General features: G+C 48.3%; 2 protein-coding genes across 11 annotated transcripts in view; one reads left to right on the top strand and one right to left on the bottom strand.

The window, feature by feature from the left end:
* Window positions 1–13,885, bottom strand: part of hts (adducin 1-like protein hts) — a 192,280-nt gene extending 178,395 nt beyond the window's left edge. For all 10 annotated transcript variants that reach the window (XM_055061340.1, XM_055061341.1, XM_055061343.1 and 7 more), the window contains exon 1: window positions 13,780–13,885. The gene's annotated coding sequence lies outside the window, so the exon portion shown is untranslated. The remainder of the gene's footprint in view (window positions 1–13,779) is intronic.
* A 340-nt stretch (window positions 13,886–14,225) lies between these two features.
* eIF3a (eukaryotic translation initiation factor 3 subunit a) overlaps window positions 14,226–14,616 on the top strand; it is a 32,693-nt gene continuing 32,302 nt past the window's right edge. Inside the window, exon 1 of the mRNA XM_050193010.2 lies at window positions 14,226–14,398. Within this exon, the coding sequence (XP_050048967.1) occupies window positions 14,350–14,398 (49 nt within the window). The 5' untranslated portion in view covers window positions 14,226–14,349. The remainder of the gene's footprint in view (window positions 14,399–14,616) is intronic.

The raw sequence follows: 14,616 nt of genomic DNA, 5'->3' as shown, positions 1-14,616 counted from the left end.
GTGAATAGTACGCGCAGTCAGTTCCTTAACTCACGCTGACATCTGAAAACCACGCTGCTGCTGCGTGAGCTGATCTGTGCAGTTCTTGGTAACGTTTAAAACAAGCGATTACACCTGTTGTCCGAACGCGAGCTGGTAGCGTTGTCGTGCACAGTGAGTGATGTAGGCATAGCTAGCAAACGCCGAACCGAACGACGGCCTACTAAAAGCTTAGCTCACGTATACCATTACAGCGCCTCAAGTAAGTCTCTGGAGAGCGACACTGACCGGCGTACGGACAGCGTGACAAGAACGCTGACACATGAATGGATCCGAAAGGCGTGTTGACTGAAAATGCGAAACTGAACAAGTTTAACCGCACACACCCGGTTCAGAGCCACACCCGTGGGCACTCGATTCCAAGCGACACAGACCCGTACAGCCGGTTCTTGCTCATTACGCCGCAGTCGGAACAAGCTCAGCAGTTTCTCATAAGCCTATCACAGCGCTGGCGCCACGACAATGTACATCAGTTATAGCTGATATACTGATGTCTGGTCGAATATGCCCTTCCCGCATTCGTCTACTCTATTTCTGTGCCACAGTTTAATTGTTCCCTTTCCACTCGATTGACACAGCTGCACCAAGCAACCCGCCCTCATCACAGGCAGCACGGGACGACGAAACTTGAAACTTTTTGCGGAAATCTAGTGAAAAAACGTTACGACGAGCGCAATGCGACATCGCAGACGCACTACTTGTACTCCCACCCTCGCAGTCACAGCGCTTAGCTTCACTGGAGATTGTGTAGAAGTATTAGGTCCGAGTAGCCACCAGCCGAAAGACTCGCGAATAGTATCGATAACCGGGACATGCATGTACCCTCAAGTGACCGCGTGCAAGCCGACCACTTCTAGCGCTGCGCAAACACGGCGCGCCGCTGAAAGGAGGCAGGGACCACGAATCCAGTTTGGCCCCTTCGCCTCGTGCACATCGACCGGCAGCGCCCAACATGGCGGCGTGGGCTCAGGTTGAGGCGCCGCATCCTCGCGCCGGCAACACTACCTGCCCGTGGCGAACAATGAGAGGAACTGGCCCAGCTGCGCCGGTATCCGACACTTTTCGGCCTTCGCAGCCGTCGCTACGCGCTCGGCACACACAGTCGCCGACGGTGCCGGGCGCAAAGCGATGCGCTGGTACCATCGCGAGATATCACTCGCGCGCACGTCTCAAAAGAACCGAGCGTCGATCGTGTGACGCCGTGTCGCGTAGCGTGTGTACACAGGAACGCCTGATTTTCAGCTCTGTTGCCGGCACTGCGCACAACGCTGACTCAATGGACCGTCCTGTCTGCCTCGCAAGCCCGAATGGAATAAAGCACGCTAGAGCTTGGGGAGAGGGGTACATCATACTGCAGAGCTTAGCAGTATAGCACCGGACATACAAGCGACACCGCGTTACGTTGTGTCGCTCTTGTGATCGCTACATCACGCACAGACGCTTTCAATCCTTAATTCCGCATTGCATCTAAGCGCGACGCCTCATTTTCGCTGTTTTACTCGAATTCATGGCAAGCAATGTGACAGCTTTATCATCCCCAGTTCCCAATATATCACTTTCACCGCCTGCACGTATAATATATGTTACGATTAGAACGAAACGAATGCACGCCAATGTGTCGGGAATCACGCAAGATGTCCCGAAAGGAATGTCTCGAAAGGAACCTGCCTAACAACGGTAAGCAAAAGAGCAACGCGGAATGTATCCCTCGTGACAATTCGAATGACCAAGCGAAGAAAAAAAGGATGCCATCGCAATAACTATTTTGCAGTGGCAATGTCACTGCACATGATAGGTGCTAAGAATCACTGGTATCCATGCAACAGAAGCTAAAAGCGGGCACACCGTCTAATGAGGCAAGAGCCGGCGAGCGGAGTGGCCAAGATGTCCACAGGATGAGCCCACAACTTGAGAAAGAAGTGGCAATAGGTACGGAGTGCCTGTTGTTCTCAGCTCCCAACAAGCTGGCCCAACCACCCGTCTCTGCCTACTGGGCAGAGCTAAGATAGGCTGCCAAGTAAAACACATTAAGCCTTGCGCGCGACCCCCCCCCCCTCCCGTCTTGTGCAAAGTCCCACTGCGTCAATTATCGAATGAGGAAGCACGCTAAACCTTTAAGGACTGACTGCGCATGTTTTAGCACAATATAAACAGTGTCTAATAAGTTGACATTTCCAAATTCTCTGGGTGACACCTAACTTTGTTTAATGTCAAGATGGGCTGACATGTCGCCCGATGCTGTCACTCTCTAGTAAGCATGTTAAAGAAACTACTTAATCCAGTTTAAATAGTAAGGAGTAGTGCATTTTATTCAAAAAGAAAACAGAAGGGGTTCAGGGAAATGCACAGCGAGTAAGTTCGAAAAAATGGTAAAACCAATGGCGAATCAAGTCGAACATTCTCAAATACTAGCTATTTCTATTAATTGATAGCAAGCTCATTGATTGGTATGAGGCCCCAACTTTGTCACAAGTGAGATTCTCAACAGCTGTTCAACTGTCCTCACATATTCTCAGCCCGCGCACAACGCCTCAGTGTTGCGTTTCACTGCTTTAAAGAGTTTATTTTGGTTTCGATGAGGGACACCTGCAAGACGTCAGCCAACTGTTCTTTGAGCTCAAGCTCCTTCAAAGAAGCGGCGGCACGCTTTCTTTCCCGTTAATTCCTCAATGCGTCAGTCCTTTCTGTTCTCGTCCTCCTTCCGCCGCGCGTTCACCCCACGGACCACTTGAAGCATCCTCTTGGTCAACGTCCGATTTTTCGTACTCCCTCGGGGCCACGAAAATGTGCGAAAAATCAGGCAGTCCCAAAAAATGAATGCAAGCCTTTTAGAGCCCTTAGAGGCTCAAAATCACCCTAGGCACGCGCGAAAAAGCTCTGAAGCCCTGCCAGCACACTTATTAGGCATATCGGCGCTCGTACTGTGACAGGAGATGGCGCGTGCACGCGAGAATAATTAAGGAGTACATACTGTGTCCCATGACAATTGCCCCGTCCTACGCTTGTTAAGCTTCACCGCAATACTTTGCGTATGCTTGACCGCGTAATATTGCCGTATTGAGGCGAAGCTGACCTTTGAGAACCAGTATTATGCAACGCGCCGTGCATTCTGAGCTCCGAATCCAATCGCGAGGATTACAAAGGCGCAGTCGATGCCATTGCTTACAGCGGCGAATTCTTTCAATTAAAAACACGGCACCGAACGTCGTAGCAGCTAGGCCTAGCGTTGCCGCGGTGGTGGCTACGGCTGTCAGCGGATTTGCGTGCGACAGCGCACGTCCGAGGAGGCGAGATAATCAAACTGGCGGCGGTGGTGGTTATGATTAATGCCATTTCGGACCTGCAGTCACGGCAAAAAGTCCTAAATATCGGACGGCGAAGTGTTGTTGCGTCCTGAATTTCAGACGTTCTTATACATTGACTATGGAGTACGTGGTGGTGCCGCGAAGACATCCGAATTATCGGGCATGTCCGAAAAATCGGGCGTCCGGAAAATCGGTCGCTGACTGTACACTGGCAACTCCTCCAGCCGACGCCACGGCGTCGCAGACGATTCGTTACGATTCCTCTCAGTTACTCGAGCCAGCATTAGCACGGCTTTCGTTCCCTTTCAATAAAATTACAGCTGATTTTCCTTGATAGAAACAAATTCCCTGAGTTTTCCATGAGTATTTCCAGACAATTCAAAATTCCCGAGAATTCCCCGTTTTCCCGGTTGGCAGACACCCTGACAAAGCCTTATTGTCAGCCGAGATTTGATGATCTTGAGCAGAAGCAAGACAAAACGGCACGTGAGCGTTTACATAAAAGAAAAGAAAAAGTACTGCTTGTGTAAGTCAGACTTACGTTTTGTACAACGCGGAGCATACTTTCCTTAGTTCTTTCAAGAGATCTTGATAGTTCTCATAATCGCCCACTTTAGTCTGCCTGAGGTGTCCAGTGCGTGTGCGCGTTGGGTACTGTACTATATATATGAAGCTTTCTTTCGAATAAAGTTGTTTAGCAGCACTTGTTTGTGACGGGTGTCTGGCGCGTCTTTTATTGATTGCGCCTTCTTACAATATGCCGCTAAAAGGTACCCTGAAACGATTTTGATTTTGTACAAACGTACGGATCGCTAGGGTAGGCCCTTCTGTTCATTAGGTGACAGACTTAAGCGCTCCGCTTACAGCGTGTAACTTATAAGGTTTTAAAAAATGACAACCACTCCATTCTGTGACGACAGTCAAAGCTCTCAAACGAAAAGTTTTCCCTGCCATTCCGTCTACACAGAGTGGAATGGTTGTCATTTTTTGCGTTGCAAGTCTGACGTGGTTGCTCGTTCGAAGGCGCCCGGGCTCGCGATTGACGTTTTCGTTCAACATCGCGGGAAGGTTCTTCGTCGGTGGTCGTTTCGCGCCGGCGCTGTTTACATTCTCGTTGCTGTTCCCTCCGGCGCTTCTGGTACACGGGTGTACTGGCGCTTCGGGTGTACCAACTGTACGTGTCCGCCCCATCGATAACGCAGCTGTTTTAGCGCGGACACCTCTCCTGCTTATATGCTGCGATAACCTTGATGCCACGCTATTGTTCACGGCGAGCGTTCTAACCTGTTCCGCATTTTGACATCTGCGCCGCCGCACTGCACCCGAATGATCCGTTTCTGTTGCCGGACGCCGAAAAAACTACGGAAGGTTAGTCATTAATAAAGGGAAAATTTTTTTTCTTTCTTCAACTCGGGCTTTTCTTTCGAGGAACCCGTGTGGGTTTTGTTTGTAGCAATTGCTACGAACGAGTGGATGTCTGATTTTCCCTTTACTAATTACTTCTCTCCACCTTTCGGGTTTCCGCAGAACTACTACGTCAAGGTTAGTCATATGCAGCTTTCACTGTAAAATTCGTCTCACACACACTTAAGGCTGCTTACGTGTGGGAATGCGAAAGCGTTCTACGGTTTCTAGATTTTGGAACGCCTTGAACGCGATGATGTAAATACTCACGACGTGGTGCCACCTCCCTCCCACTGGCTGCGTTGTCACGTGCCCAATGACGCACGCACTAGGCCACACGGCTAAACCCCATGAGCGCGACTATATGCGCGAAAGCGACGAGCGACGGATCGGGTCGTCGCTAGAACAGATCGCTCGTCGCCCGAAAGTGCTATGAGCGACTAGCCAATAGCGCGAAGTCGGAACTGGATGTACCTAACTCAAGTACTTCCGATTGTCGCACGGAGCAAGCCAACGATTGACTTTTATACGTGCAAAAAGAAGAACCTACTGGAAGACCTTCAGAAATATTGTATGCTGGTTTTTACAGTAAAACACATCAACTTAAGTTAACAAAGCATGCGTCACGCTGGTTTCGGCGCCTATATTGCTGCCCTCATACCGGCAACACTGGGGAGTCGTCGCTCGAAGTCATCGCTCGCATGGGGTGCGACTTGTAGGCGACGAAGCGAATGCGACAGCCATCTCGATCGCGTCGCTTGTCGCTGTCGCGCGCAAGATCGCTTGCATGGGGTTTATACTTTAGTCAACCGGAACCGTGGAGCTGCCATGGCGCAGGAAAGGCGTGGTCGTCTCGCACCCGGGAGGCCCGCGTTCTAGTCCCCAGGCTGAAACTTAACATCCATCCGAGCATTTCTTGACGTGTTTTTACCTTGCGCCGTCGGCTATTTTTGATACCATCTTTCGGTCACGCTGACTACGACGGATTTTCGCACAATGGGGCATATAATGCTTTCGGATTAAAAATGTGCATCGCTACCGATCGCAGCGGCGCCGCTGCGAGTTTCAGCCATCCTAACTGACGTCAGTTGGGCGAACTATCGAATTGGCTACGCAAGTCGCGTCATCGATAATTTTTCCAACTTTATGATGAACAAATGTTCGTAATAGTTGGAATATTAATTTGTTTCTACAGTGAAGTAGCATAAAGAGAATACAGAACGACAATTTATCACTACGCCCAAGCACTTCTGGAACTCGGCAAGTGTGTTCTTGGGTTACAAAGTGCTCCGTGTTGACACGAGCTGCGCGGTCATAGTTGGTATCGAGCTTTCTTTTCGCGAGCACCATGGATCGCCCTTGTTGCGTTGTGGGCTGCAAACGTAGCGATCGGCGATACGTCATGCTGCGACATCGTGTCCCTCTGCAAGGCAGCAGACGAGCGGAGCGGCTGCAGCGCATCGGATTGCCGTTGTACAATCGACGCCAGGATCTACAAGTTCGCGGCCGTCACTTCACGCCGGAGGATTGCTATCCCGAGAGAGTTCTAACGTGCCCGGTATTCAGCTAAACGCAAGCGCAAGGGGACTGGGCGTTTTACCGGATGAGCGGAGGCGCAAATATGAACGGCCTGCACGGTGCAGCCAACTGGTGCCACAGAGCTCGACCAGACACACAGCCCTAATACAGTAGTAACCTAGTCTACTTTGCTGGTGGTGTAAATTTTAGGCCGGAACGTAATCGTGAACCCGATGCCTCCGTATCTGTTTAAAATGTTTTACACTTTGTTACAACAATATTAGCTCTGTGTTTGGCTGGTTAGGCTTTGCGCCACCAGGTAGCTGCACCGTGCAGGAAGCTCATGTTTACGCCTCCGCCCACCCATAGAAACGCCCAGCTTGCCTGCGGTTACCGGACACGCTCGGCGCTGCGACAGCACGTCGCAACGAACACTGCTTGGATAGCTATTTCGGGGAATCGCCAGCCAGGCGGCTAGCGGGAGAGGTTGGAGAGACTTCGCGCGCTGGTTATAAGAAAACCGGAAGTAGACGACACGACGTCACATCATGCCGCAGATCCAGTGAAGGCGGAGCTTAACCCCGATCACTCGGCGAACAGGTTGAGGAGAAAAATGCATGGCTAGGGAGAATGGTAACTTGTAATCATCCATAGCTCTCTTAATATGAGACGCTTCACTTAAAATGTGGCGCTAATATTTTACGGTAGTTGTAACCTACGCGTCTACAAAATTTGTTCAAAATGTTCCAGGGACCGTACAACACCGACTAACCCAACAACAAGTACTTCACTGGAACGTTTGCTGCATTACGCACTGATACGATTCTGCACAGAAAAACAGCAGTTACAAATAACAATTTACTGAACTTTGCACTATGAGATACGCTCTATAGCTGTTCAGCTTGGTGCGTGCGTAGCGTATCGCAGTGAACGAAAGCCACCATCTTACCAAGGCGTAGTGCAAGTAGGAAAGTGTGAGCGGAGTGGGAAATAATTCTTTTTTGAACTTAGCGATGTGCAAATGCTCAAAATTTCCAATACGAATCGAACAGTATCCGTTAATCTCAAGCCGTATTCGTTATTTTAAACCTCCTCAGGTTGCGTTTTCAGTAATTTACAATGCACTGTATTCCTTCTTGAAGGATAAACAATTAACCATACAAGATGAGACGCTTTTAAAATCTTGCGTCAGGGAAGCTGTGGCGGAAACCGTGAAGTGGCTTCCCCACCCGACTTTTGCCTATCTTCTGGCTGCCACCCTCTCACGGCAAGACAGCTTTTCGACATTCCGGAAATACAGCTCAACTTAATTTCAATACTACAGTCGATTGGTTGGAAATAACAAAAAATTCGAATCAAATTAAACATTACAAACTGCTAAAAAAGTGAGTTGAAAAATTTCGCGGAGTCTGTCCAGCAACAAAAGGCTTGTTTAAATTAGTAATGGCGTCAGTAAATGGATGTCAATTGAGAGGCTTGTAGATGAGACAATGGAAAGCACGATCAATCTGGTGCACATGACAGTAATAAAATTTAAAAAAAAAGGACCAGCACGTCCAGGTGCATGTAGTAGAGTAGTGCTCGCCGAAGGCGCCACGGGCAATTCTCTATCATCGTCTTCAAGGAACTTAAACAAGGTGAAACTGGTAACACAAATCGTTTTGTCTAAGAGACAGCGAATTTGTAGGTTACTATGACAAGACATGCTTACTCAACGGCTAGTGAAAATTGCGCGTAAGAGACCTCCTCCGCGTATTTGTTCGGAAATTTGACAGTCTGCACAACAATGGCGGTTCTGCTGCGCCAGAATCACCCTGACAAGTCTCCATTTACATCCCTTGTTAAAGGGACTCTAAAAGCAAATATTAAGTCAAGCTAAAGTGATAGATTAATGCTCGAGGATCTCTAAAGCATCAATATTATCGCGAACAGAGCATTAATAATTGAGCAATTGAGGTAAATGCAGGACATGATTGAAGACTCCCCCGGGAAATTCAAATACTTGCCCGATGACGAAAGCACTACTCAGTTAAATTCTGTCACTAGTAGTCAAACACTCATTGCACAAAACATCCTCTTATTGTATTGTAGGACGAAATAAAATGCTGCTTGTCCATTTCTATTTCATGTTTATACAAAAGAACTAATTGAAATTACCCTAGACAACGACGCGGGAGGTCGACCGGTTTCGTTTTCTCTCGCCTCCGCGCAGCCGACGCTCTCGCGTTTCAGTAGCTATCGCGTGTGCTGCGCTGGTGTTGCTGGCTCGCGAAACTCGCACAAACTGCAAGTATGACAGAGTAGTTCTGCGGAAACCCGCAAGGTGGAGAGAAGTAATGAATAAAGGGAAAATCAGACATCCACCCGTTCGTAGCAATTGCTACAAAGGAAACCCATACGGGTTCCTCGAAAGAAAAGCCTCATAGTAGAAGAAAAATTCGTCCTGGTCCGGGACTCAAGGTGGTCCCGTGTTCGAGTCCCGGACCAGGACGAATTTCTCTTCTACTATGAGGCTTTTCTTTCGAGGAACCCGTATGGGTTTCCTTTGTAGCAATTGCTACGAACGGGTGGATGTCTGATTTTCCCTTTATTCAAACTGCAAGTAGCAGAGAATTCAACTTCCGTGTGATGTCGCGGGATGCCCGAACGGTCTACACTACTTGGCCAAAAAGCAGCTGCAGCGGAGAATCCGCCGCTCTGACTTTGTTTTGGCTCGGTACCGCCGTCTGTAGGACGCCGTTTTACTCACCGACGGCAGCAAAGGGCGGTGATGGCGTAGGCAAACGTCACCACTCCCCCGGTTGGGTCGCGGTAGATTTGAATTTTGAGAAAGGTATTCGGACCCTTTAGATGCAATTTTCTCGTGAACAGTCTTTTCTTGGCACAAAACAAGCGTTGCGAGGTTTCTGGAATGGTATTTAAACAGTCCAGGTCGACTTAGTATTAGCCTCTAGTGTCCCTTTAAAGAGCAAGATCTTTCGTTGTCCCTTATAGTATTCGAACGACCCGAGTAACTGCAGAACTCCGAACGACAGTCAGCAGAGTGTGTGTGTGTGTGTTTGGTGGGGGGGGGGGGGGGGGGGGCACCAGGGAGGGAACTATTTACACCTGATGATTGCCTGTCTGCCATCCCTGTCCTTTTGAAATGGCTGCCTATGTTCAGCTTGCGTGGTGGGTCATGAATGCGACCATCACCGACCTTCGAGATAAGCAGCGTTGCGATTACGGTGCACCGACATCAAGCGCGACCGTGCCTGCAAACGGAGAATCGTGCGCAGGGACCGACTAATCCCTCGAATCAGAAGCGCCGATGAGACGACGCGCCCCGTGTCCGATTTTACCTCGGTTCACGTTGACTGTCGGCGGACGAGACGGAAGGACACCCTCCCTGCGAGTGCCTGCCACCACCTTTGCTGAAAACTGCCACCCGAGTCACCGCCTCCTGTTCTTTCGCCAGTGACGAAGAAGCTGCGCCGTGATCCCACGGGTTGCAGATATAAGGGTCATTTATTCCCTCAAGATCATTATACGTTATTTTCACATAGCATAGCTTACGAGCGCAGCGACGCGATGCCCGTTGCCCCAGTGGCAAGTCGCGCTGAACGTTAAAAGGACACTATAGTGACTAAATCAGCTTATGACTAGTGGAACATTTTTTTCAAAACTATGTTCCTTCCTTTGATTGAAAAATTTAGCGCCGAAAACGAAGGCCAAATTTCCTTTCAACTTCGCACTCAGGCTGCTTGCAACGCCAGCATGTCGCGGATTCACATCATTCTTTAGTATTTGGGTCGTTTTAGCACAGCGGTTTTCCTATGTTAATTCCTAGGTACGTTCAACTTGAAACACATTAATTTATGGATAAACAAACCTAGACAGGAAGAAAACCTCTGACGTCCCGGGAAGCTGGAGCTCCAAGGAGGCGATGCCAGTCTTATTTTAGTGCACATTCTGGCGTCTTCGCTGAAGGTAAGATATTTTTCGGTATTCCCAGAAACGTGTACAAGACTTAATTTGGTGTACCCCTAGCGACAAACCGATGTCCTGTCGCCGGCCAGATGCCACTTGCGCGGAGTTAGCACCAGCTAAGTGATAACGCTATGCTACATCGTTTTAGACTCCTGGGAGTGTTCGCTGCAATTCACAACTACAAACGTTGGCTGAACTCCACTTCTCAAGCAGACACTGGTGCCACTAACCCATCTGAACAAAACTAAAGGCAGCGACATTCTTTTATCTTTCTGCCAGAGGCCTCCAGAGAGGGCAATTGATGGGGCCTGCGCGTCCCTATTGGTGGAACAGATCACGTGGTGGTACTCACTCGACAAAAACAAGCGCGCGAACGTCTGCGTGCAGCAGACTTTGTTTTCTGGATTTTTGTTTTGTTTTTCAGTTGCCTCGGTGCCATGACACTTGCTCGTAGCCAACGTAGCTACTACACGCCAATGCGTGCGGTGTTTTTCGTGCAAGTTCTCATGCCGCTATAGTGTCGTTATTGAAGTTTCTCTTGCGTGAATCTTTGTTACGAAGTCTGAAGAATGCAAGAATGGGGTTGCCTTGTGTCTAGTAGATTTCACACATTTGCTGCTACATTATATATATAGGTCTATAATAGGAAATTTGACAATGTATCGAAGTATCTTAAGATACAAATGGAAAGTATTGTATAGGATACAATAATTGAGGTAGTATATTGTATAGCACCATGACAAAACTACAATATATGTGCCCAGCCCTGCTCAGTAGTAACGGGGGAACGTTAAAATAACTTAAAAAACTGGCGGTTTGGTCACCCCAGTGATTCGTGTCATTTAAGGGGCTCCAATACTCGCACAGAGATATCCGAGGCCAGCTGCCAGTCCCATGTCATCAGAAGCACAGGAAGCGATATCAATAAATTGCGGTGTCATGGCAAATATAGGCACCGTACTAGGCACCAATCGTATTATCCCTTGATTGAACTGCAGGCTTCTGAAAACAGTTAACAAGTGCCCCACCCTTTTCCTCCTGTGTGAGTGACGCCGTTATCTTTTAAAACAGTTTGCGTAAGGGCGCCACGCCCAGTCTATATCGAACGGACATGCTGGGGGGAGAAAAAGAATGACAACTGCAAGTCGCATACTGATTCTGATTCAAGGCCGAATTTGAAGCAACTCATCTGCTTCTTGATAACGCTGGTCTTTGAACATAAACCGCCATTTTTATAGATAATGCTGCACAATTTTACGGGCACAAACGCTCCCGTGCGTAGAGGCGAGCGAAAGTTGGAATCCAGTTATAAAGCAAGAACATTTTGCCACTTCGTTAAACGCATTGCTAATTGCTAAAAGGTTTATAATCGTTGGTCGCATGAATTAAGTTTCCACACAAGGAGTACAACAAATAGCCCTTCTACACACACACACACACACACACACACACACACACACACACACACACACACACACACACACACACCTGCGCGCGCGGTGCCGCAATTCTCACAAGCGCATAAAAAGACATTCAACACTCCATGTGAACATGTAAACAACACTCGGCCTAGGCTAGCAAAAAGCACTGCGTTTGATGTTCCACTCGTTGGCTGCAAAATTAGCCAATGACACAGGTAATGATTTACAGAAAAACAGAAAAATTGCTACAACTAAAAAGGTCAGCTCAACACGACTTGGAAGTACAAAGCGAATGTTATGGCTACGGGGAAAGAAATCCGCAACAGAAATTATGGGGTTTTACGTGCCAAAACCACTTTCTGATTATGAGGCACGCCGTAGTGGAGGACTCCGGAAATTTCGACCACCCGGGGTTCTTTAACGTGCACCTAAATATAAGTACACGGGTGTTTTCGCATTTCGCCGCCATCGAAATGCGGCCGCCGTGGCCGGGATTCGATCCCGCGACCCCGTGCTCAGCAGCCCAACACCATAGCCACTGAGCAACCACGGCGGGTAAATCCGCAACAGAGAAACAACAATCACTTGTGAACAAACATCACGAAATGCAAGACCAACACTCACTCGAGCTAAACTTCAACAGTATCAAGTTCGCTTAACATTAGTGAAAAGTAGTGACGCAGCCTGCAATACACATGCCACACACGTTTACAGTCTTCATTCGCACAAGTCATTTCTATTGTGAACACGCTGCGCGCTCTAAGGAAATGCGGTGTCTAGGGGGATACGACGCGCTTTCACTTGGAGCTACACAACCAAATGTGCGTCGTCAAAACGAACGTGACAAGCATGCCAAGATCGACTACCCCCGGTTCTGCCTGGCGCCGCGAGAAATCAGCCGTGCCAAAAGCAAGACGGGTAACTGCAACCGGAACCGGAACTTGACGGCACCCTCGAGCTGAGCTTACTCGGCAGCACGCTTATCTACGTACCATTCAATGAAGCATCCAAGACAGCTGATTTCTACTCGCCACCGCTCACAAAGTTTCTGTCGCACGCTCGCACACATGGAAGTTTCGTGGCGATAAACGGCGATGCTGCCGACCACTGTCGGAGGCAGCCACGCCATTAGCTAAAGAAGACAAAAGCAACAACCTTGCAAAATACGAAGCTTCACCAGCTTCACGATCGATGGCCACATCTTAGGCCAACGCAATCGGTAGTGTGACTTGACACCTGGGCGGCATCGCGCCACCCGCTCACGGACGGCCCTCAATGGCGAATAGGCGTGGCACATCACCGCACGTGGAGAAGACGCTAAGCGGCTCGCGGGCGCGAATCACGAGCATGTCTCTTTCTCACGAAATTTTGCGGAAGACGCCAAAGGTTAGTTCGTTAGGAAAAGTTCGAAATGCCAAGGAAATAGGCACGCCGCGAAACCTCTCCTTGGCTTGCCGCCAGGATTATTCTGTGCAGTGGCAGTGCGTCTGTGCGCAGGCATGCGATGTTTAGGCACGTAAATTTTGATCCTGCACCCGTAAGCGTCGAAATTCACAGTTCTGCCGTAGATCGACCGCAATGCACAGGAGCAAGAAAATGACACCGAGGCATCGTTTCTCCCAACGTAACTATAAAATAACGGACAACTAAATCGTTACAGTTGCGTAAAATTCAAAAATAGTGTCCCTGGCGGAGTCAACTCGTGCCAACACTGCGGCAGCAAAGATGCTTGCAAGCGGCGTGCGCGACAGCAACGGAACATGGCGTCTAAAGCTAGACTCCCATCGAAACCGCGCCTCGCGCACGCGCGTGAGCCTTGGTATAAAGTCGGCGAACAAACTTGTTCACCACACTCCTGGCAAGGCGTGGGAAAATGTAGGACTAATCACGTTTCTCTTCATCCGACATCAGTATACATGGTAAGCTAAAATGACCGTCCACCTGAAGTGATTCTCACCCTCTCCCATATGCCCAGTGGAGAGCTTGTAAACTCCTCCGGTTAAGCCTGAACTTAGTTTCAAGGAGTTCAAACTGATGAAGTGATGCTATTGGAAAGATGGTAGCGAATGATCCAAGCTATTAGCAAATATACAGCTCGACTACCCAGTGAAGCACTGTCTTACCTTTAGATGAAGTCAGTCTCTCAACAGACGAATGTGAGCCCAACAGCTATCGTTCAAAGTGACTCGAATAGCGGACGGCAGGGCGCGGCACGGCGCTCTTCCGTCAAACGCGTTCACACCCTCGCTTCCATAATCTAAATAACACTATCTTTGAACAATTTTAACTCAATTTTGTCATTATTTTTTTAAGGCATTAGTTACTATAAATATTTGAAACACTTCGCTTGCTTAAGTTTTTGAGTTTGTTCAATTAGCGAACGGGAGTACAAACAATGCGAATAATCGACTTAAATAACATAACTTTAACAAACGCAGTAAAATTTTTATAGTTTTTGTAAATTAAATAATAAAACAAGCTTATTTCTTTACTATCTTAAATTATTTAAGGCATTTTACACTGAAATAAGATAATAGGTGCGGACTGAATGAAAAACCAGTCACGTGACCCTTTTTCGCCATTTTACCCGTGGTGCTTGACGTCCGAGAGGAGCGAAGCACGAATTCCGGCGTGTTTGATAAGTAACAATTTTCTCTAGTTGCTCCTAATGATCTAGCACCGTCTAATTCATCATGCCGACGTATTTTCAACGACCTGAAAATGCTCTTAAGCGAGCAAGAGGTGAGATCGCATGCGTCAATATGGGTCGTGCGACGGCTCGCTTTTGCGGCATATTTTGGACGCGCACATTTCACACTACTCGCGACATCTTGTAATCGTAGTCTCGATTTGATGCGCAAGGCATATTATTGCTATGTACGCTGGAATTTTGATCAAATGAGCAGAAATTTTTGTGTTTTTTTTTTCATTAGTCTGTTACCAGTTACGGTACCGGTTTC

The sequence above is a fragment of the Dermacentor andersoni genome, chromosome 1 (genome assembly GCF_023375885.2).
Source record: "Dermacentor andersoni chromosome 1, qqDerAnde1_hic_scaffold, whole genome shotgun sequence".
Taxonomy (NCBI): Eukaryota; Metazoa; Arthropoda; class Arachnida; order Ixodida; family Ixodidae; genus Dermacentor; species Dermacentor andersoni.
Note: the sequence above shows the minus strand (reverse complement) of the source record. Positions and strands in the feature narration are given on the sequence as shown.